The sequence below is a fragment of the Chenopodium album genome, chromosome 23 (genome assembly GCF_948465745.1).
Source record: "Chenopodium album chromosome 23, dcCheAlbu1.1, whole genome shotgun sequence".
In the NCBI taxonomy this organism is placed as follows: domain Eukaryota; kingdom Viridiplantae; phylum Streptophyta; class Magnoliopsida; order Caryophyllales; family Amaranthaceae; genus Chenopodium; species Chenopodium album.
This window is the reverse complement of record NC_137856.1, coordinates 919,137-940,058: the sequence shown is the minus strand read 5'-3', so window position 1 is coordinate 940,058 and position 20,922 is coordinate 919,137. Positions and strand designations below refer to the sequence as shown.

At 34.9% G+C, this 20,922-nt stretch overlaps 3 protein-coding genes across 5 annotated transcripts; 1 reads left to right on the top strand and 2 right to left on the bottom strand.

Moving 5' to 3' along the window:
• Nucleotides 1–1,926: 1,926 nt before the first annotated feature.
• Nucleotides 1,927–3,580, bottom strand: LOC145606730 (xyloglucan endotransglucosylase protein 1-like). The gene is made up of 3 exons (XM_081662555.1): nucleotides 3,256–3,580; nucleotides 2,830–3,029; nucleotides 1,927–2,374 (listed from the first exon to the last, which is right to left on the bottom strand). The coding sequence occupies exons 1-3, from the start codon at nucleotides 3,541–3,543 to the stop codon at nucleotides 1,978–1,980; spliced, it is 885 nt and encodes a 294-aa protein (XP_081518681.1). The 5' UTR covers nucleotides 3,544–3,580; the 3' UTR covers nucleotides 1,927–1,977.
• A 3,561-nt stretch (nucleotides 3,581–7,141) lies between these two features.
• LOC145606712 (putative E3 ubiquitin-protein ligase RF298) lies at nucleotides 7,142–15,120 on the top strand. 2 transcript variants are annotated; one of them, XM_081662537.1, is made up of 3 exons: nucleotides 7,142–7,293; nucleotides 7,852–9,994; nucleotides 14,407–15,120. In XM_081662537.1, the coding sequence occupies exons 2-3, from the start codon at nucleotides 7,856–7,858 to the stop codon at nucleotides 14,947–14,949; spliced, it is 2,682 nt and encodes an 893-aa protein (XP_081518663.1). In that variant the 5' UTR covers nucleotides 7,142–7,293; nucleotides 7,852–7,855; the 3' UTR covers nucleotides 14,950–15,120. The 2 variants fall into 2 exon arrangements, with proteins under 2 accessions (XP_081518663.1, XP_081518664.1); XM_081662538.1 differs by having other exon boundaries at nucleotides 7,849–9,994.
• A 1,090-nt stretch (nucleotides 15,121–16,210) lies between these two features.
• On the bottom strand, nucleotides 16,211–20,922 carry LOC145608162 (thioredoxin domain-containing protein PLP3B-like). 2 transcript variants are annotated; one of them, XM_081663774.1, is made up of 9 exons: nucleotides 20,780–20,922; nucleotides 20,416–20,535; nucleotides 19,434–19,508; nucleotides 19,299–19,346; nucleotides 19,080–19,222; nucleotides 17,086–17,158; nucleotides 16,873–16,934; nucleotides 16,619–16,716; nucleotides 16,211–16,553 (listed from the first exon to the last, which is right to left on the bottom strand). In XM_081663774.1, the coding sequence occupies exons 2-9, from the start codon at nucleotides 20,497–20,499 to the stop codon at nucleotides 16,450–16,452; spliced, it is 687 nt and encodes a 228-aa protein (XP_081519900.1). In that variant the 5' UTR covers nucleotides 20,500–20,535; nucleotides 20,780–20,922; the 3' UTR covers nucleotides 16,211–16,449. The 2 variants fall into 2 exon arrangements, with proteins under 2 accessions (XP_081519900.1, XP_081519899.1); XM_081663773.1 differs by having other exon boundaries at nucleotides 20,416–20,520; nucleotides 20,780–20,856.

Below are 20,922 nucleotides of genomic sequence, written 5' to 3'. Positions count from 1 at the left end.
CTATAGCATTGTGCCCCTTTACATATTCACATCTACTTTTTGTTTTCGTTTCAATTATTCAATTAATAACTATGCATACAAGTATACAACGCAAAAAAACAAAATAAATAAATAAAGTTACATAATTGTTATAGATAAAATTGCTTTATTAGTGACGAGTATTACAAGAAACTTATTCCATATAAGCGAAAGTCACTCCTAAGTCCTAGTGTATTAGTACAAGCGAAAGTCAAAACAATACAACTAAGTATAAAATTACCCGATAAAAACCTAAAATTCATGACAAATTCAACAAAATTACATGACTATGTTATGAAAATATATTTAAATATCAAATTTCATAAATAACACAATCTATTAAAATTTCAAATAAGACAATCAATTAGAAACGGAGGAGTCCTCCTAACGAGCCGGATTATCTACTTGTATGTAGCACAGTAGCAATGTCGCAAATCTCATATACTACAAGTCGGAATCTTTGGCAGAAAATGTGGAAAGATTGACCTTGAAAAGCATAGCAATAAATAAAATCAAGGCTAACATGCAACTCTTTAATGCATGCGATGTAATATGATGCATTGCACGAGTCAAATATTCTTGAATAAAGTCACCAATTGCATCTATATGACTATATGAGGTATCCTAGACGAACCATGTGAGCTATGTTGTATAATCCCAATTCATAATTCTTAACCTTGCAAATCCATTTTGTCTCTTTATTTATTTATTTATTTATTTAATCTGTATCATCATCATTTCACATGGTTTCTATTCTGTCTTTGGATCATTTCTTCATGATTAAGCATTATAATTATATTATATTTACAATAATAGAACTTTCATTTATCCGTATCATTCATTTATATTCATCGTTGATCAATTCAGTTCGGATCAGAAAACTTATTTTATCTTTATTTATTTAATTGTATCAAATCCATTAACTTTATTCATCCACATAAATCGACACTAGCTAGGTTTTGTATTTATTGATAATAATCCTTAATATTAATATTAAGTTTTGATTAGTGTAGATATATATATATATATATATATATATATATATATATATATATATATATATATATATATAATTTTAAATATATATACTACCTCCGGTATTTTAAATATATATACTACCTCCGGTCCAAGTTAGTTGCAACTTTGGGGTATTATTTGTGAGATATAAAATATTCCAAAGTTGCAACTAACTTGGACCGGAGGTAGTATATAATTTTAATATACCAAGATATTATTACTGTTGTAAAATGAAATAGTATCGTAAATCGATAATAATATTAAATTTTGTGTTAACTAACCTATATAAGGCTATGAGAGAACGCAACCTAATAGGTATCTAAGACTCCAACACTTTCTTTATTTACAATTGAAGCAGCTGGTTGACTGAAGTTTGATAATTGACTAAAGTCATCTACCAAACCTTCATTAGGACTATATATAGGTCTTCAGCTAGACTACTCATAAAATATATTTTGGTTAATATATTTTATTTCATTAATAGCTAAAATAGCGATCTTTACGTGAATACGTGCATGCAATTACCTCGTTGACTTGACGAATCACGACTCACCGTTAACTTGTTGACGAATTAGTTTATTTTCATAATATCTTTTTTCTTAAATTGAGTAGTATTTTAGGGATTATGCTCTAAAGTAAGGAAGTCAATAAATTAATAAAGTTATAAATCTTACCAATGAAAATACCCTAGGAAAGCCACTAAATTATTAATTAAAAATAGCTACATACATAAAGACAACACATTCATTAAAAAGAATAATTATAATTTATTTCATTTGATGAATTAAAAGTAATGCAACATCGATCACACATTATGTTCTATATCCTTTCAAATAAATCGTAAATTTAAAAATAAAATTTGAATTATTAAAGTGACACTTTAATTAAATCTGGACAAAGGTAGTACGTACTCGCTGTACCTCGCATTAGCTCTTTGCTAATCTAAATTCGTGAATGCTTACATTCAGCAGGATAACCTTGAGAGAAACGTTTCATATCTGCACAATAATCATAAATCATGAAGTATTTTTGAACCCATCTCAATCTTCTTCTACCCCATGCATTGAGATCATGAGTTCTCCATGCACCAAGTGCTGTCTTCCCATTAGTTGACATTGTAGCAGCGGTTCTAGGGGTGGCACTGTCGATGTTGAAGTTGCGATAGTAGGCCGTGAAGGGGGCCTTGGACCAATCTGCCTTAACCAAACCACCTTGGGTAGCCCAGTCATCGGCGTTCCATAGGCTAGAAAACATCCTCATGGGTTGGTTCTTTGGGAAAGGAACTCCGATATCCTCGTGGTTTCTAAATACTCTTAGTGGTGTTTCATCAACCATGAACCTAAAAAAAATCATTTAAATTTAAAAAATTTGTAAGTCATTCAATATAATGGTTAAAAGACAATTGGTTAAACCCTATTTATTATATTTATTTGCTTCCATATTTTTATAAGACATACATATGCGTATGTATACTGCAAAAGTAACATAATAATGTTCTTTCAAAGAATAAAAGTAACATAATAATGTTCTTTCAAAATAATAAAAGTAACATAGTACGCACTCATATATGATATAAGTGATATGACTATATGTCTATATGAACACACCTATGTGAATTGGAAAAAATAATGTTTAAATTTCAATTTCAGTATGTCTCTCAATAATTAAACCGTCTAAACACAATAGAAAAAAATGTTCACGTACATGGTACATTTGTTTCAAAATTAGATACTTTAATTCTACGTACTTAATTACTAAAGAATGTATACAAAATTTACTATGGAATTTACTTACATGATGAGTTTTGAGTTCCAAACGATGGAGTAAGTGTGAAAGTTCTTGGTGGGATCAAACCAAAGATGGAATTGCTGCTCCCTATTGCCTTTCCCTTGGCTAAACACATTGGTGTGGAGAGTGTAAGGTTGTCCGCTTACATTCCCCAAGAACTCGAAATCGATCTCATCGTGTGTACCCGTGGTTTGATCAGATGACAACTACGTACGTACATACATACAATAAAATTCACACTACAATCAGGAAATTAAATTTAACTTATACCTAAGTTACGTATACTGATTATGGGGTATTGATTATATGTTTATATCTCATATCTCTAACATATATAATTAGTGTGATGTATGTGTATTTGACAATGTACGAATAAGTTGCTAATACAAAAATGAATTATACATGATAATACAAATGAGCGAGAATGCTTACATAAAGAGTAGTAACAGTCCCAGCAGAATCTCCAGGAACAAGTTTCAATTGCATGTCGAACCTCCCAAACACATATTCCTTCTTGGATCGAAACCCGGATCCGGAATATTTATCCAAGGAGAGGGAAAGGGATTGGTCACCTTGGCCAAATGTCCGGACTCTATGATCACCAAAAGTTCTTTCAAACACTGCATTGAAGTTGCTTCCATAAGCACTACTAGTGAAAGCAAGTACACTCACAACAAGTAACTTAAGCATCATTAGTAGCTTAAATGATGAAATTTTCATGCTTAATTAATAAAGATATAACGTTTAAAAGAATGATAATTTATCATGAATTAGTAAGATTATGGAATTATAATTATGGAAAGACAAAGTTATATATATAGTCATAGAGGAATAACGCCGAAAGGTAACGAGAGAAACACCTAGTGGAAAAATGGTTAAATTTAGCTGGCTATGTACTAAAAGTGGCCGTTACATGATTTGTAGTGTAGTCTTCATTATTATTGCCATGGTGTGTTTGTAGGGTAAAGGTCTCTTTTACATAATTATAAAGTTAATTTATGATCATTTTTTAGTATTTATATTGATCTATGGATGGAATCCAACTATGCATGGTTAATTAAAACTTACTATAAAGTCTATAACAAAAAAAATACCAATATAGTAGTATGTACAATCATTATGCATGGCATATATTATTTTGGTTCATATAGCCGACTCTACTCGTGAGATTTAGGCTTTGATCGATTGATAAATTGATAATTAATAGTATATATGTACAATCAATTATATAGCCCATTTAGAAAATTAAAGTAGTGATGATTTATGATTGAATTAGTCTAATATATTAGCACTTAATTAAGCGAGACTGTGACAGGTGAGGATGTATTGAGATGACATGACTATTAAAAACATGGAGTTTGTTATATAAATCCAGGTGCATCGTACACCCAACTAACCTAAGGTTAGTTTTTGCTCTTCATTTGATGATTACACGAAGAAAAAAAATCATCAAAATGAGAACAAAATACTCATGAGTAAAGATGGGCAACGGGCCGTGCCGCGGTGGTGGGCGTGTTGTGCCGGCTCCGCGGCGGGCCGTGCCGTGCCTAAATTTGGCACACCCGAGCCCACGGCACAGCACGTGCCTGGTGGGCCGTGCCTTGACGGGATGTGGGCCAAATCGTGCCACTTTTTTTTAAATAATAAATGTAAATAAAAAACAATATATAAATTTTTTTAGTACAACTTAATTTTATATAAATAATGTTATTAATTTATGTTTATGTTAATGTTAATATATTTTGTTTTGAACAACTTTATTTTAATTAAGGTTATATAAATTGTTTAGCTAATTATGCTTAAGTTTATATAAATAATTTTATTAATTTAGCAAAAAACAACAATACATATAATAAAAAAAAATTACCAGTGTCGTGTTGTGCCGGGCCGTGCCACGTGCCGTGCCCTCGTGCCACGTGTCGTGCCTCGTGCCGTGCCCGTGCCGATTCCCAGATTTTTGTTCAAGGCACGGCCCACAGGTAGGCCGCCGTGCCGGCGACCGTGTTGTGCCGGGCCCGTGCCAGCACGACCCATGTCCATCTTTACTCATGAGTGTATAGTGCACCGGGTATATGTATCTATTATAATAAAGACTTTTAAAATTGGTTGAGATTAAAAGATAAGTGTTTATTGATTTCTTGAAGATCTCAGCTAGAGGATTCCATTTACACTAAGAAGAACAATATTAGTGTGCATTTGTTTCACACACACACCCTTTTTTTTTTTTTTTTAAAGGATAATTTTGTAACAATTGAATGTACTATGTATCAAATATCAATACTGTAGAATTGTAGACCATTGGTTAAGATCCAAAAGGTAGAAAATCAAAGTAGGAGTTGGAAGCAAATTAAAGTCCAATGCCTTATTCTTAATTTCCTATACACTGTCAAAGAAAGGCCCTATAAATATGGGCCTCCCATATATTTGACTGGGCTTTTACTCAAATCCATATTGCCTCAATATTCATTTTTTGGTGCTTTATAAGTCTATATAGTATATACAACTCTCCAAAGGTTAATCAATACTTGAAGTATTTGCCAATTGATTTGAATGAAAACTTTCATACTCTTCCATCAATCCTCCCCACCCCCATTAAAACACAAAGTTTTTGTCTACACCTACTTTATAATTGAATATTCGCACACACTAGCTCATCCTAAAATTTCGACTTTGATTTGCCAAAATTTATAATGAGGCAATGAGCTAACAAGTTTATAGTAATGAATGTAAAATATCACATTAATAACATAATTTCCTTATTTAAAAGAAACAAAAAAAAAAAAAAAAAAAAAAAAAAAAAAAAAAAAAAAAAAGAAGAAGAAGAAATTTTATAATATTAAGGCATGATTCGCATCTATTGTACGAGTAAACGTCGACTTTCTATCAACAATGAGAATTGGACCAACTCTTTTTAAAGTTGAACAAATTCTTGTAATATTCTTTGATAAGACTATAGTGACATATTTTGAGATTCATAGAATGAAATTCAAAGCGCAACTAACGTATACCACTCATTTTGAGGCATAACATGATATTTCTTGGAAAAGCTAGCAATATGCAGGAAGAATTAGAGTTTTAACACCTACCATGTTGCTTATAGGCAACACCAAAAGGTTATTTGGAATAAATAACTCATAAAACTCTTATTGAATTTATGATTGAACAGAATTAAAGAGCCACAAAGCCCCAAAATAAATCAATTACATAATTCATTCTCCAAGTGGGTTTTCTTAATTTGAGTATCAAGAGATGACTGTTAGCTATTACTCTTTGACGTTGTGATTAATTCCAAATAGGCTAACTAAACAGCTATGAAATATTAATTTGGGGTCAAATAGATTTAAACTCTTACATGTATCAAAATACTACATGCTATCCTTTAATCACCGGGCCATTATCATATTTGTAGTTGCACTATCAACTCATACATTAAGCTTTGACTAATCTATATATTTTCACTAATTGGTAAATTAATTTTCCTTACTATAAGTTACTCATGTACCAACTTAGTTAAGCTTTCGATTACACCATAGCCATCAAAGAGAGGCTTTTAGTTCACATTCATAATGATCTAACAAATTTTGCCTTTAAAAATTCAATTAATGCTAGTCACTTACTTGATGTTGATTTCACACAAATGAGAGTACAATCCAATTAAGCCTTTGCTTACACCATATCATCCAAATTGAAACACATTTTCAAGCTTTATAACAATCAATTATTACAATGTAAGAACTATGATAATTGCGACTTTGTGAGCTATGTTGAATAATATCTTGTGCCGAGCTTCTGTACTATGAAGTTGGCTAGGCTTACCTTACAACTCTAATCGATAGCTACATGCTACATGTCATGCTAAAAAATTTCCAAATTGTGGGTTAGCATGACTCGGACTCATAGAACCATGATGATGATTGTGGTTTATGTTGAACCATGGTTGCGTGCGTAAACCAAATTTTACTTGTTATATCATCTTCTGCCATGTCAGGCATTGTCATTCATAAAAAAAGCCAAACCCAACACATAGAAAAACGTGTCATCACTGTCATGTCATGCCTAACTCATGTGCATGTCATTTTTTTTGTGCCTAACCGACCCTATTAAATGAGCCAATTTCATTGCATCACAATTATAATAAATCACCAATACATTTTATACACATGGATAGAACCTCCAAGGATTATTAAGGACATAAATCATAAAGATTAAGGGAATAAAATCACAATTATTTTTATGGGCAAATTAGGAGAAGAGAAAGAGCATTAGCATTAACATTAACATTAACATTATTACATTTACATTAACAATATAGGAAAAGGGGTCCTTTTGCTAAGCTCTCAAGTCTGAATACTTTGTTCCTTCGCCACCAAAAACCTTTTGTTTTTGCGGTCCTCAATCACACCACCACCACCAACAACAACCCAAACTTTGCTCAATCTATTCGTCAATCAACTGCGCTCTTTTGATCTGGTAGTGAATTTAATCCCTACCCTTTTTCTATTTTTCTCTGTTAATCAATAGGGTTCTTTCGTTTTCTTGTTGTTTGATTGATTTTGATGCTTTTTTCTTTGTTGGGTTTTAATCGGAATTGGTAAGATTCCCTTTTTTGGTTTTTGTATTTGATGTTAATTGGTTAATCAGCTTCTTTAATCAGTTGAAATTCGAGCATCATCAATTAGTTTGATTTTCTTGGGAATAAAGATTGACTCTTTTGTTGTTATTTTATTGGAAGATCGATTAAAATGATTGTTTTGTTAGTGATTACTGATAGATTGTTTAATTGATGATGTTTGGTATCTGGAAATTGAAGTGATTCAATTTATGAAAATGGGTTGATTTTTATTATATTTATTATGGTTATTTTGGAATGATTTTACATTTGCTTATTTAAGTGGGATTGTTGGATAAAGTGTATAAGTGTGTAATTTGATTGTTAGGGATTGGTTTGGACTAATTGGTGGGATAAAAATGTTAAAATCTGATGAAATGTACTTGTTTGTGGTATATGGTGGATGTGTTAATTAGCAGCTGAATGATGGCATCAATGGTAGCGAAAGCGAGTACTAGTAGTTGTAGTCAGTTATCACCATTGTCTATTCAAGAGAAAGGAAGTAGGAATAAGCGGAAATTTCGGGCTGATCCACCTACAAGTGACCCTCATAAGGTCTCTCCCTCGACTACAAATGATGGGACGAGTTATGAATTCTCGGCTGAGAAATTTGAGATGGCAGCTAGTCATGCACATCCGCCTAGCCCTTGTGATGTTTGTGGCGTATGTCAGGACCATTCGGATAATTTAAAACTTGACCTTGGATTGTCAAGTGCTTCTTTGGGGGGTTCGTCTGAGGTGGGTTCTAGTCATCCTAGAGAAGAAGAGGAACATGACGACTTCCAAGATGCGGATTGGAGTGATCTTACTGAAACTCAGCTGGAGGAGCTTGTTTTGAGCAATCTTGATACTATATTTAAGAGTGCAATTAAGAAAATAGTTGCTTATGGATACACCGAAGCCGTTGCCACCAGGGCTGTTTTGAGGTCTGGTCTTTGTTACGGGTCTAAGGATACTGTATCAAATATCGTGGACCATGCTTTGGTATTTCTTAGAAATGGGCAAGATATAAGTCCTTTAAGGGAGCATTGTTTCGAGGATCTGCAGCAGCTGGAGAAGTATGTATTGGCAGAGTTGGTCTGTGTACTCCAAGAGGTTAGACCTTTCTTCAGCACTGGAGATGCAATGTGGTGCTTGCTAATATGTGACATGAATGTGTCACATGCCTGTGCCATGGATAGTGACCCCTTAAGTAGCTTGATAAGTGAAGGATCTCCAAATGACAGTTCAACCAATCCCCCTCATTCCCATTTGAAAGCCGAGTCTAAAAGTATAGAAATGAGTCTTCCTAGTCCCTCTAAAGCTGTGGCAAGCAATGTAAATCAGACTGGTAAGCACAAAGTTGCTGGAGTTCCTAATCTCACCAAACCAAAGAATACCAATGTTCCGAAAGGAACAACTGCAGCAAAAGAGTGTTCAACTTCCTCACAACCTAATTCCATAGATAAGCCTTTCAGTGCTGTAGGTATATCACATACTCTTTCTCCGGAAGAAAAATCTGTGTCAAGCAGGAAGACACATTCTGGCAATTCAAAAAGAGAATCTATCCTTCGGCAGAAATCTATTCATCTAGAGAAAAGCTGCAGGTCCTATGGGGCAAAAGGGTCTTTTAGAACGGCAAAGTTCAGTGGTTACATCTTGGATAAAAGAATCAGACCCACGTCTGATTCGGCTACCCTTAACATGAAGAGTGCCTCCTTGAAGATAAGCAAAGCAATGGCAATGGGATTGGAATTGGCACATGAAAATGGAAGCCTCAGTTTTTCAGCCTGTTCTACAATTTCCTCCACTTCACCTTCGTTTACTGTAGAAGCCCGACGTACCGTATCCTCATCACCTGAGACGAATCAAACTTCAGTGACTTCAGTGGCCAAAACCAAGCCTGATGTGTCAGCTGCTAATACTGAACTTTCTCTTTCACTACCGGCAAAAAGTAATCCTCCTCAAGTGAATCAAAGCTATAATAGTGAGGCTTCTATCCCTAGTGCTGCTGATATACCCTATGATAAGTCTCTAGCTCAGTGGGTACCTCAGGATAAAAAAGATGAGGTGATTATGAAGTTGGTGCCTAGGATTAGGGAATTACAACACCAACTTCAGGAATGGACAGAGTGGGCAAACCAAAAGGTAATGCAGGCTGCCCGGAGGCTGAGTAAGGACAAAGCTGAGCTCAAAAATTTGAGGCAAGAAAAAGAGGAAGTGGAACGGCTCAAAAAGGAGAAACAAAGCTTAGAGGAGAATACTATGAAGAAGCTTTCTGAGATGGAAAATGCATTGGGTAAGGCTAGTGAAAAGGTTGACCTAGCAAATGCTGCTGTACGAAGACTCAAGGTGGAGAACGCATCACTCAGGCAGGAAATGGAAGATGCTAAGGTACGTGCAGTGGAGTCTGCTGCAAGTTGTCAGGAGGTCTCAAAGCGAGAGAAGAAGACATTAATAAAGTTTCAATCGTGGGAAAAGCAGAAGAGTATATTCCAGGAGGAGCTTGCAACCGAGAAACGTAAGTTGTCTCAGCTACAGCAGGAACTCGAACAAGCTGGAGATCTCTATAACCAGCTTGAGGTATTTTCGTTTACACTGTTTGATTTCTGCATTTTGTTTTCTTTCTTCTCTTTTGTGTGAGTAAAAGAATTTCTGGCAAATGCTAGCTCATTGGCTCGTTGCTTCTAATACTATAAAACATTCTGGATGAGAATAAGTTGGTGGATTATTGAAGTTCATGTGATTGTCAGTGAGCACAAATACTGAAAAGCTAATTCATGCTTTGATGAGCACTAGTTCAAAGGTTGACTGTTTAGGAGTCAGGGATCTCTGCTTATGTTTAACTCTTGAATCATTTAGTTGACTAGTTCACCCCTTCTCTTCTCTGGAAAATTTGTCATATTACACTTTCTAACTTATGAGCTATACTACTAATACCCATGAAGGGAAATAATCAATAGATAAACAAAATTTAGAAGCTGAAGTAAATCTTACTTCAGTATGACTAACAATAGATAATTATCTCTTCCTTGTAGTTCAAGATCTATATTACATATATACATGTTAGAAGATATGTGCCTGCAGCTTGACAAGGCAAGACGAGTGAACAACTGAACATGGCTTTTGGCGTTCTTATTTAGGTAGTAAATCACCATTTTTAGCTCTAGCTGCTGCAGTAATAACTGGTATTCAGTTTTTCTTCCTGCCATAACAAGCCAGCTTCTTGAGTTCAATCTGACATTTGCATTGAATGTTTTTTTTATTCCATTCGTCTATTCCCCCCCCCCCCCCCCCCCCCCCCCCCCCCCCCCCTTCTCTTTCTTCCCTTAGATCCATTTAATGAATTTTTGTTTCTATCCTTTTGAAGTTGTGGTTTAGGCCTCTACATATATCTAGTATGCGCTTAGGCTTTAAGGATGTAAATACTAGGCTTGGACTTGTGGTTTGTGAAAAGCCATTTGCTAACACATCTCCTGGTTGGTGATTTGTTTTCTTGAGTTGCAATGCTTAGAAAGAATTTCCGCCTTAATGATACAACATCCTGCCCCAATCTATTGATCATCCGTCTTTTGCTGAGCACTGAACTACCTAATAGTTGTTCATTTTGAAAATACTACCTCATATATTTCTGGATCTGTCTCATTTTTTTTCTTTTTATCCTAAAACTCCTCAAACTCCTCTCAAGATCCAATGCATCTCTCACTCTGTTTTCATTATAAACTAATATTTAAGCATTTTGAAATTTTGATCAACCAGGTTTACAACAGGAAATATTATTCCTTGTTAATTATTTCAGGTTTATAGTTTTAATTTTTGGAAATGTTATTCTGAATTAGGTTTAATGTAGTTAAAAGTATCCAAAGGGTTTTGAGTTTGATGAAGGCAGGCTTTTTTCATTTATTTTCACAGTTCAGATAAAACCCATGCTTTAGTCTTTCAATTTGTGCCTCTTTTTTTTTAATTATTTTTTAAAACTTTTTTGGTTGTTACAAACAATAAATTAAATATGTTTCAAAAAAAAAAAAAAAAACAATAAATTAAACATTGGATGCAAAATTAATCAATTAAACAACCAATTTCAGCAAGTAAAGTCAAATTTAAAAAGTTAGGCATAGGAGGGAGGTATGATAGTTTAGTCATATGGGAGTAGGAAATGTGGGCCCTGTAGTCAAAAGTTATGACAAAAATCATCGAAAAGATTGTTTTTTCTAAGAAAAACATTGGTTTGGTAGTTATTTAAATTAAAAAAGAAAAAAAAAAAAAAAAAAAACCTTTTTAGGTAATTGTTTCCAAGAGTGGAATAGATGCAAGTAGTTGCTCACAGAAAAAAAATATCTCTGATATCTAACAATAACAATATCCTCCTTCTATGCCATCTATCTTCTTCTCCTAGTTTCAGGCTTTCATCTTGGAGTAAGTATGCCCTTGCTTGCTTTATAAACATATTATTGGAAACTCTTATCTTTATCTGCCTATTCAGCGGGTCAAATTTTATGTATACTATTGATAACCATGGCCCTCTAGGAGGTGTACTGTGTGGGGAAGATCATACATCATGATGTTGGAAGGTTATGAGTTTGCATGGATCAAGCCTATAAGTTTTTTTTTTTTTTTTTTTTTTTTTTTTTTTTTTGAGGAAGCGTTTAAGCATATTGTTAATCATATTGGACAACTATTTGAGGATGAAATGCTTTTTTTCTCAATCTTGAATTTTTGCAGTTGATAATGAAGTTTCAATGCAGATATCTCACTATTTCGGTTCAAAACCGCGTTTATGTCTCATAATCTTATTCACATTATGTGCTTGTTTTATATGTATTGCCCATTATATTAATATTTGCAAAGGAAACTTTTAAATCTGATTCTGAAATGTTGATGGGCTATGTTTATTAGGACTTCATTTTACCTCAAGTGCTTAACATGGGTTTGGACATTTGACACTTCATTTCTGACCAACCATAGAAAGTTTCATAAATGTGTGCACTTGGAAACATACACATGCTATAGTTACATAGCTTTTGAGTGGTTCTAAAGGAAGCTGATCATTCTGGTGGCTCTGCCCCGTAAAGATTAGAAAATATCTGTGGCATTTAGAAATCCATTCATTTTGAAAGAAATGTAGTCGTATGAAAACATGTTCTCAATTATAGTTCAGTAGTCTTTAGAAATCTCTATATGAAGTGACTACTGTAATGCATATACTAAATTGTAGTAGCAGTGCCTTTACAACCTGCTATGTAGGTACAAATGAAAGTAATGGATATAAATTAAATGTAATATTGCAAGGTAAATACATGCTAATGTCTATGCCCTATGGTAGTGCAACCTCATCCTTGAACATGTATCTTTCTGTACAAACTTTCATTACCACCCAATTCCGCCCCTCAAGACCTCAAGTAGACGAGTGATAGTAAAAATTTATGGGTGAACTAAGCATTAACGTGGCCTTTGGCATATATAGGACTTTCCTTGTAAATTTATTAACGCCTATCTAATGCGCTGTTGATTTCATTCATCTCTGAAAAAAGTCTCTATAGTGTCTTTATATTCTTAGATCACCTGCAGAGGCAGATCCACAGAAGGTATCACTCTGAAGGTGCCAAGTATAACTGAGAATTTATACCAATGGCATAAACTTTTTGTGTTTAATGCTTCTTCCCCTTTCAAACAAAGAAAGTGTAATGTATTCTTTTGTGCTATTTGTAGCATCTCTGTGATTACCATGAACTATCTTGATTGAAGCCAAGGATACAGATACTAATGCTTGCTTATCATCTTATGAGTTGATTTATATACTGTGCACACATGTTAATAGAAACGAATAATGTTATGGGTAAAGATCTCAATAAAGTATTGCTTCTAGAAGAATAATAATAATTGCTTTGTCCTTTTTCTGAGGCTACACATGTTTTAAATAAATCTATGAATGCTCCATATCAATACAAGTATGATATTGTATATTGGATAAGTTTAAGGTTTCCCTTGTTTAGTTGTATCTTTCATCTGTATTAGCAATTCATGTATTCTTTATTAAGACTGTATAAGTATATGCATTTCGTTGAATAGCTGCAAACATACACTTAAAAATCAGCAATTCAATCCTTTGTTGCTAGGGTATCACCCAATGAGTTGTAACTTGTGCAGGTCGCTGTTAAAAATCAGCAATTCTATTTAGAAAATCTGTGCCTGGGAGCATTATTACCCAACCCCTTTCCCTCTGCAAACCACATTCTGGAACATGCAAACTACAATATGGTTATCTTGGGTTCCAGTTCTTAGTCGTCCAGTCTAACAAGCTGCTACATACACTTCCATACTTATTCCTAGCTCCTTAAGGCATGGTGTTGCTTGTGACACTCTGAAATCATTCTATTGCTTACGTTTTGTAAGAGTATTTTTGGTTCTGTATCCTAAAAGTTGGTTAAGCTTTATAGATCTTCAGATTAGTGTAACAAAGTTAATGTAATCAATTCATCATGACACTCGGCAGATGCATTTGTCATCTAATAATTAGTGCAATCTATGTGCACAAGTTTCTTTGCTCTTGTCATCATTAGCAGCTTCATGCTCTTGTTGGGCTTCATTATGCCCCTCACATTCTTTGTTATGGAATGCGCTTGCGTCTAGAAGAAAGACATGTCCCTGCTTCTTGACTTCATTCTGTCAGCATATGTTTGAGAAGTTTGCAGCTCTTGGAGGATCTGTGTGATTGTAAATACCGAGTCTTAGATTTGATTAGTATTTTACTGGTGAAATTTGAAGCCTTTGAGTTTCAGATCTTGTTCAGACGGAATGTTTCTAAGGACTTGCTTTGTAAATGGACAAACACATAAGGAATCTTTCAGTACATCATCATCTGGAGAAGTCAACAATCCTAGTATACGTCGTTATGTTCTTTGTTGCTTAAATCTCTTGTTTTATACTTCCACTGTATCATTATTTTTAACTTGAGCTTTCTGAATTCTGATAGCCTGAGTGTACAAAATTTACAGGCTCGGTGGAAGCAGGAGGAGAAGGCAAAGGATGAATTACTCGCTCAAGCAAACTCAATTAAAAAAGAAAGAGAACAGCTTGAGGCATCTGCAAAGTCTAAAGAGGATGCCATAAAACTGAAATCAGAAGCTAATCTTCAGAAGTATAAAGGAGATATCCAAAAGCTTGAGAAGGAAATTTCTCAGTTGAGACTGAAGACCGACTCATCAAAGATAGCAGCTATGAAGAGAGGCATAGATAGAAATTTTGCTAGCAGGCTCACAGACGCCCAAAGTGCACCTGCTGCTAAAGAATCCAGGGACACACACAAGTCTAGAATTGCAAACGGGTTTCAAGAATTTACTGCTGTTGGAGGGGTAAAACGAGAAAGGGAGTGTGTGATGTGCCTCTCAGAAGAGATGTCTGTTGTTTTTCTTCCCTGTGCTCATCAGGTGGTTTGCAAAATGTGCAATGAACTCCATGAGAAGCAAGGCATGAACGATTGCCCTTCTTGTAGGAGCCCCATATCTAGGCGTATCTGCGTACGTTTTGCTCACCCTTAACCGCTATACTTCTCCCTGAATATAGAGCTCTTGAGTGTTTTGAATAACGGAGACAAAATGTTTTGAATAAATACACAACATTTTGAACGATTGAGTTCAGAAAGCTTATACCAGTACTCCATACAGCCTTGCATAATGAAATGAAAGGGTCCATTATATTATTGATGATTATACCGTGTGCATTAGTTTCAGTCTATGTTGATGCCTGCTTCCTATTTTGTTTTCTGAATACTGAGGTGAGGTCTGAGGTGGTTTGTTTATACTACGTATGTTCCTTCAAAATTTAACGTGAGAAAGTAAAAGCTACCCTTTAAAAAGTAGAAATCATATCTAAAGAGGTGCCTTTCCGTTTTTTCGCCACTAGTTTGACAAGAATTATAGTACTCTCTCCGTTCCTAATTGTAGGTTATGTTTTATAACCAACAAAAAAGAACGGAAAGTGTATTTAAAAACAATCTTAAGATGTCCTGAAATTTGAAAGTTAAATGGTCTCAATACTAAAACATCCTATATACTGTATAGTACTTCGTATCACGCGTGGTTCTTTACTCTCCCTGTTTCAGTGAAGTCTTGGACATGTGAGGAAAGTAGCTAGCTTTAGGAAAAACAATTTTTAACCAAGAAACAACCCAGTATTGTAATGAATACTAAAATTGATTTACAATGCATGTCTTTTGACAGCTTCTTGAGCCCGGAAAGAACTAAGAAATAGATGCACTACATCAGTACATCTAGAGGTGTCAATAATGAACTTGGCCAATCTAAATTGATTTGACTAAAAAAAAAAATAATAAATAAAAAAATTGATTTAGATTTTGACTTGTATAGACACAATTAGTTAGCAAGAATGACATTACTTCAAAAAAGAATCAACCCGACCCAGGCAGCCGAATTTACACCTCTATCTACATCAGCCTGGTTTAGTTGTCATTCGCCTGGTTTAGTTTTTGCTCCGTATATTGCTAGTTTAAAACTTTTAGTTATACGGAATGCGGGAATGCTTTTGAAGTTCATAGGGAGGGAGTAGGTCTCGTGAATATAATTCTTCCAGTTTATGCATTATTTCATCAGAGTAAATGTTATTTCCTCAAAAAAGATCAGATATTTCTTTTGTTCCTTGAGATTAGATGCTGTATGCCTGTATGTTCATATACTGGCATAATTCCCTACCATTATTGTCCAGTTCGTTTGTCGCAGTGTCAACATCATATTAACAATAATAACATGAACATGATTCATTGTAAAAGAAAAATACACAAGATGCAAGACGCAAGGATAGTCTTACCTCAAGACTACGTGTGCGAAGTACTCCCATATAAATTTTGTTAAATGTACTTTCATATTATAAGTTTTCACTAACACAACACACAAGGATTATGAGCCCAAAAAAGTCGAAGATTAGCTTACAGAACTGATTATCACCCGGGCTTGATAATCAGTACTACATAATACAAGGTTTTGAAAAAAAAAAAGGTTGCCTTCTTTCCTTCTGTAAGATCACTAATCAGAATCTGAACCAAGGTTCAATGATGATCTGACTGACGTGCGTTTACTTTCAGAATAATCATCCTCGTCTTCATCTTTTTCCTTCTCTTTGATAATACCTGTAAACAACTGGTCAGACACATAGTAGCAAGCACTGCAACCCTCAAAAAATAAGGATTTCTACCTTTCTTGATCAACAGATTTTCGAGTCTCTTAGTCGGGAAATCATCTTTAGCTCCAAGGTCTTGAAACCCTACTAGTCTATCACCAGCTATTCCTTTCCTGAAATTCAATCAGGAAAGCCATATTCAGATGGCAAAACTGTAATCAACTGTGGTGTTCAATGCAGAGAGAATAGAGCATTTTTTGAACAGCAGATATTGATGAACACTCATAGAATATGATATGGATACGATACAGAGAAGATGAGAAACTTACTTGAACAATATAACACATGGCAAAGTTTTGATTCCGAGCTTGGATATGAAAAAGGGGGCATTCTGCATTTGGTGTACAGAGTTAGTTTGTCATCCGCAATTTATAGGAACTCAAAATTGTTTAAAACTTACGTCTTTTAGAGACACCGAAACAGAATCAGAAGACAAACAACTTCATAAAGTAACATCAACAAAATATACTAAGAGAGCTAACCTCAGCATCCAGTCTTAAGAATTTAGTACCAAGGTACTTGGGTGCAAGAGCCTTCAGATGCTTATCCATTATCCTGGAAAAGATGCCAAAAAAGTACTAAATTAGGCAAGCTATGTAAAAGTTTCTGCATCACAAAAGTGTCAGCTCAGAAAGCTGCATATTCAACAATGATAACAACAGGAAAATTGAAATGCTGTCTTTCAGCAGCAGCAATGAAAAAAAGGCAATAACAATCTCCATTTCCCTTAGAAGCTACTTGGATATTTTTTTTAACTCAATTTTCCCATTTTCCCTTTTAAAGTTCCGCATTAACCCTCTATATCAAGTCCACCTTTCTCTTGGGACTTGAGTATTACCCATTTTCCTCTACCCCTCTCCTCTACACCACCCAACCACCACCTAACAGCTTTTTAGCTATCAGCTCCCAGCCACAGGCCAACATATGCCCACTTCCCGACCAACAAAAACCATCCACCCGCCTAACAGCCTCACAAAGTCACAATGAATCCACCACCGCCTACAGCCTACCCATCTAATCCACAGCACCAATCCACCATCAACATATAAACCACAACTGCACCACTAACCCCTTAAAATATCTGTCACCTCCCATCATCATCATCTCCTTTTCTATTACTGATCAATGAAGACAAAGAAAGAGACTGAGCTGCCAACCTTTTTCCTGAAGCCATGGCTTACTTTTGACTCCTTGGATGCTTGACATGGTAACCAAGTTTCAGACATGAAATTCTTATCACTTTCACCACCAAGAATGCAAGTTAGTCAATATTATTTTAAGGCATCATCAATAGATAAAATGATGAGGAGAGATGAAGGGATAACTTCTGGTAATCTGGTGGTTGTGGTGAAGCCTAGTTAGGGAGGAGGACACCTTTGACAAAGTGGGAGGTGGTGTAGTGATGCCAGTGAGGGACAGTGATTCTTCTATTTACAAGTGTCTCGCGAGTGGCATCATGTTGGCCGGTTGTGGCCCATTGGGTGGACAGAAAGACGTGTTTTTCTTTCTTTTATTTGGCAATCAAACATTGAATACGGATTTCAAATTATAATCATTAACCAAACCATACAAATAGATAAAATTCCCTTTCTTGATTCCTTTCACCTCATTTCCTTTCCTTGATTTCTTTCCGTTTTGAAGGAGTGAGCCAAGCAGCCCCTAAATAAATTTGGATCCACTATTCTATACCAAGAACATGAATTAGATTCTGTTTGTCTTCTTTCATCTTTAGAGGATGTTATAGACCTGGTGTCTACCACCACTAAGCCAACAAGGAACACAGTAGCACACTAGCACTAGAGGATAAAAGCAATTAAGAAAGCACTAAGGAGGGGGAAGCATGGGACTGATTCCTGATTCTGTATGGCAGCAGTAGAGGACAAGAACAATCAATATTAGATTGATGTTTTGAATGTGGCTTTAGTATATAAAGTGTAGTAGTGAAGGCAATAGGACATTATGTGAATTGTGAGGTATTTCAAGTTACTAAGAGAGATAAACTAAGGTTATCAAGAGAGTAGAAACTTTTTAACATATGCTCAAACTCTTGCCCTTTTTGAATGAGTAGAATCAAGGTAGTTCATACATAGCATACCATAGAAGACAGGAAAAATGAAAGACACAATCACAAAAAGAGGTAGGATGTGCAGCAATTGCAACTGTTAATTGGTGATCATTGGTCAGGCCATATAACACCGGGAAAATTTTGCGGCCACAAGTTCTGCTTTAAACTCGGAAAAATGCGCTTACTAGTTACTACATTAAGTTCAGAAGGGGGGCATAATCCACAAGATGCCGAGACCACAGAAAGAACAGATATTTTTTTGCTACAGGCAACACAACTTAGAGATGGAATGGGGTATTAGTGTATTAAATATCACTAAGAACATGCTAGAGGAGAAAAAGGCCTCAATAGTTATTTGATGGCTTCGAATTGATATAAATATTAAGTTAAAGAGGCAGATTAGGTCCTTACTTGCATCGATAAAACTCCCGATGGTAGAAGTGGCAGATAACTAATTCACTGCCAGTAACTTCACCCAAGAAATCCCCTTCAGTTATGTCTCTATATTCTCCATGGCCTTGATTCTTCATTTTTTGTCGCTTCTCAGCCTCTTTCTAAGCAAATATACCATAGGGTGAATAATTTAAGGACTTTTGGTAGCAGATGCCAATACTAAGAGACAATTTAAACCTGTAGTGCTGCAATTCTCTCAGCATGCAGTTTCTCTAGCTCTGGATCCTGGCGTTACAGAAAGAAACAATAGTTGAGCATTCAAGAAAACACATAAGTGACATGCAACCTAAATGCAAATTATCTAAAACTTACATCCATCAACTCATCAAGATCAATATCATCATGAACTGAACTTGATGCCTGTGTCTTCTCTTGAACAATCATTTCCTGTAACACCAGTTAAGTGAACTGTTTACAAGCCATCGAAACATCAAAGAGATTGATTATTCAACAAGCAACCCAGCGAGGCTTTAAACATCATCCCTACTAACCAACGTAAACATATAGTCTTAGCATCTGTCTCCTACATCTGACTAAAGCCATGGAATTTAACACAACAATCACCACAACAAAAATTTGCAAGCAATAGCATTCTTTCTTGTGAAAGCATATCCACGTAATACTCTCCTACACTCAGGTCCATTAATTTCAATATATAGATGTAAAATTAAAACTTAAAGAAGGGTAGGGTTTTCAAGAAACCAAGCACATTGTGATCCGGAATAAGATAGTATCCTGCAAACTAGTAACACTAGACAAAAGTTTATACGCTTTGGATATATCCCAGCACGTCACAAACACAGGTACCCCGTATTTAGTTTTCGCACACACTATCAACCTTTAAAATCTCATATATGTGCTTCTCATTCTTGGCCACAATGTCCACTTGAAGTTGTAACTAACCAACATTCCATATTTAAAATTAAAAAACACCTAACCATTCACTAATTGTTGAATTCAAGCTAAGAAAATCAACATTTCCATGGTTTTAAATCGATAAATTCCCACGATTTTCTCGAATACTGACCAACTTCAATACCCTTAAAACACATGCTCAATTCGAGCTCCTCAATCATGGCGGTAGTCTCTAATTGACAAATTACTAACCAATATTCTAAAACAAACAATTCAAATTGATAAAACTAACATATTGGGAATCACATAAAAGCTAATTCCAAGAGATAACAAAGATAAATTATCAATATATATAAAATTAAAAAATAAAAAAGCATTGAACTATATTGATCAAAGATGAATAATGAGGGATGGAAAAGGGCAAAAAGAGTAAATTTACCTTCTGAAGATTGCGGGCAGCAGCAGCCATAACATTTCCCATAGCTAAATTAGAAAAAGTCGATTTCACTGAATCTGGATCCATCTTTTGATGAACTCACTTCTTCTGTGAAAAATCAACCTGAAATTCAAAAATCCCAAAAAAAATTCAACCAACCCATAAACCCTAGAAATCAAAATTAAGAATCATACACCCTTTAGATTAATTGACAAAATTCAACCTTTTGCACAATTCATAGTATACTAAATTGCAAATAATACACATACTAACAGATCTAAAAATTGAAATGATTGAATCAGTAGAAAAATATCAGATAATTGTTGAACAAAATACTGTGTGATAGACAAAGAGGGATGATGAATACCTGGAAATCGAGGAAAGGGAAGAAGGTGAAGAAGTGCAGGAGAGGAGTGAAAGGAGAAGAGGAAGATCTTGCTAGTACTTTCTTTTTCAAAGTTTGGTTCATTAAGGGCAAATATGTAAATGTACATGATGTGTCAAAAACAA

Bases quoted from the DNA above. Each gene is read 5' to 3' on its own strand.
- LOC145606730 (XM_081662555.1), bottom strand. From the start codon at position 3,543: ATGAAAATTTCATCATTTAAGCTACTAATGATGCTTAAGTTACTTGTT. The intron at 3,030-3,255 runs GTAAGCATTCTC...GTACGTACGTAG, and splicing joins GGACTGTTACTACTCTTTAT to TTGTCATCTGATCAAACCAC. The intron at 2,375-2,829 runs GTAAGTAAATTC...GATTTTTTTTAG, and splicing joins TGGAACTCAAAACTCATCAT to GTTCATGGTTGATGAAACAC.
- LOC145606712 (XM_081662537.1), top strand. From the start codon at position 7,856: ATGATGGCATCAATGGTAGCGAAAGCGAGTACTAGTAGTTGTAGTCAG. The intron at 9,995-14,406 runs GTATTTTCGTTT...CAAAATTTACAG, and splicing joins ATCTCTATAACCAGCTTGAG to GCTCGGTGGAAGCAGGAGGA.
- LOC145608162 (XM_081663774.1), bottom strand. From the start codon at position 20,499: ATGGATCCAGATTCAGTGAAATCGACTTTTTCTAATTTAGCTATGGGA. The intron at 16,717-16,872 runs GTAAGTTTCTCA...ATTGAATTTCAG, and splicing joins CCATGTGTTATATTGTTCAA to GAAAGGAATAGCTGGTGATA. The intron at 16,554-16,618 runs GTAGAAATCCTT...AGTTGTTTACAG, and splicing joins AAATCTGTTGATCAAGAAAG to GTATTATCAAAGAGAAGGAA.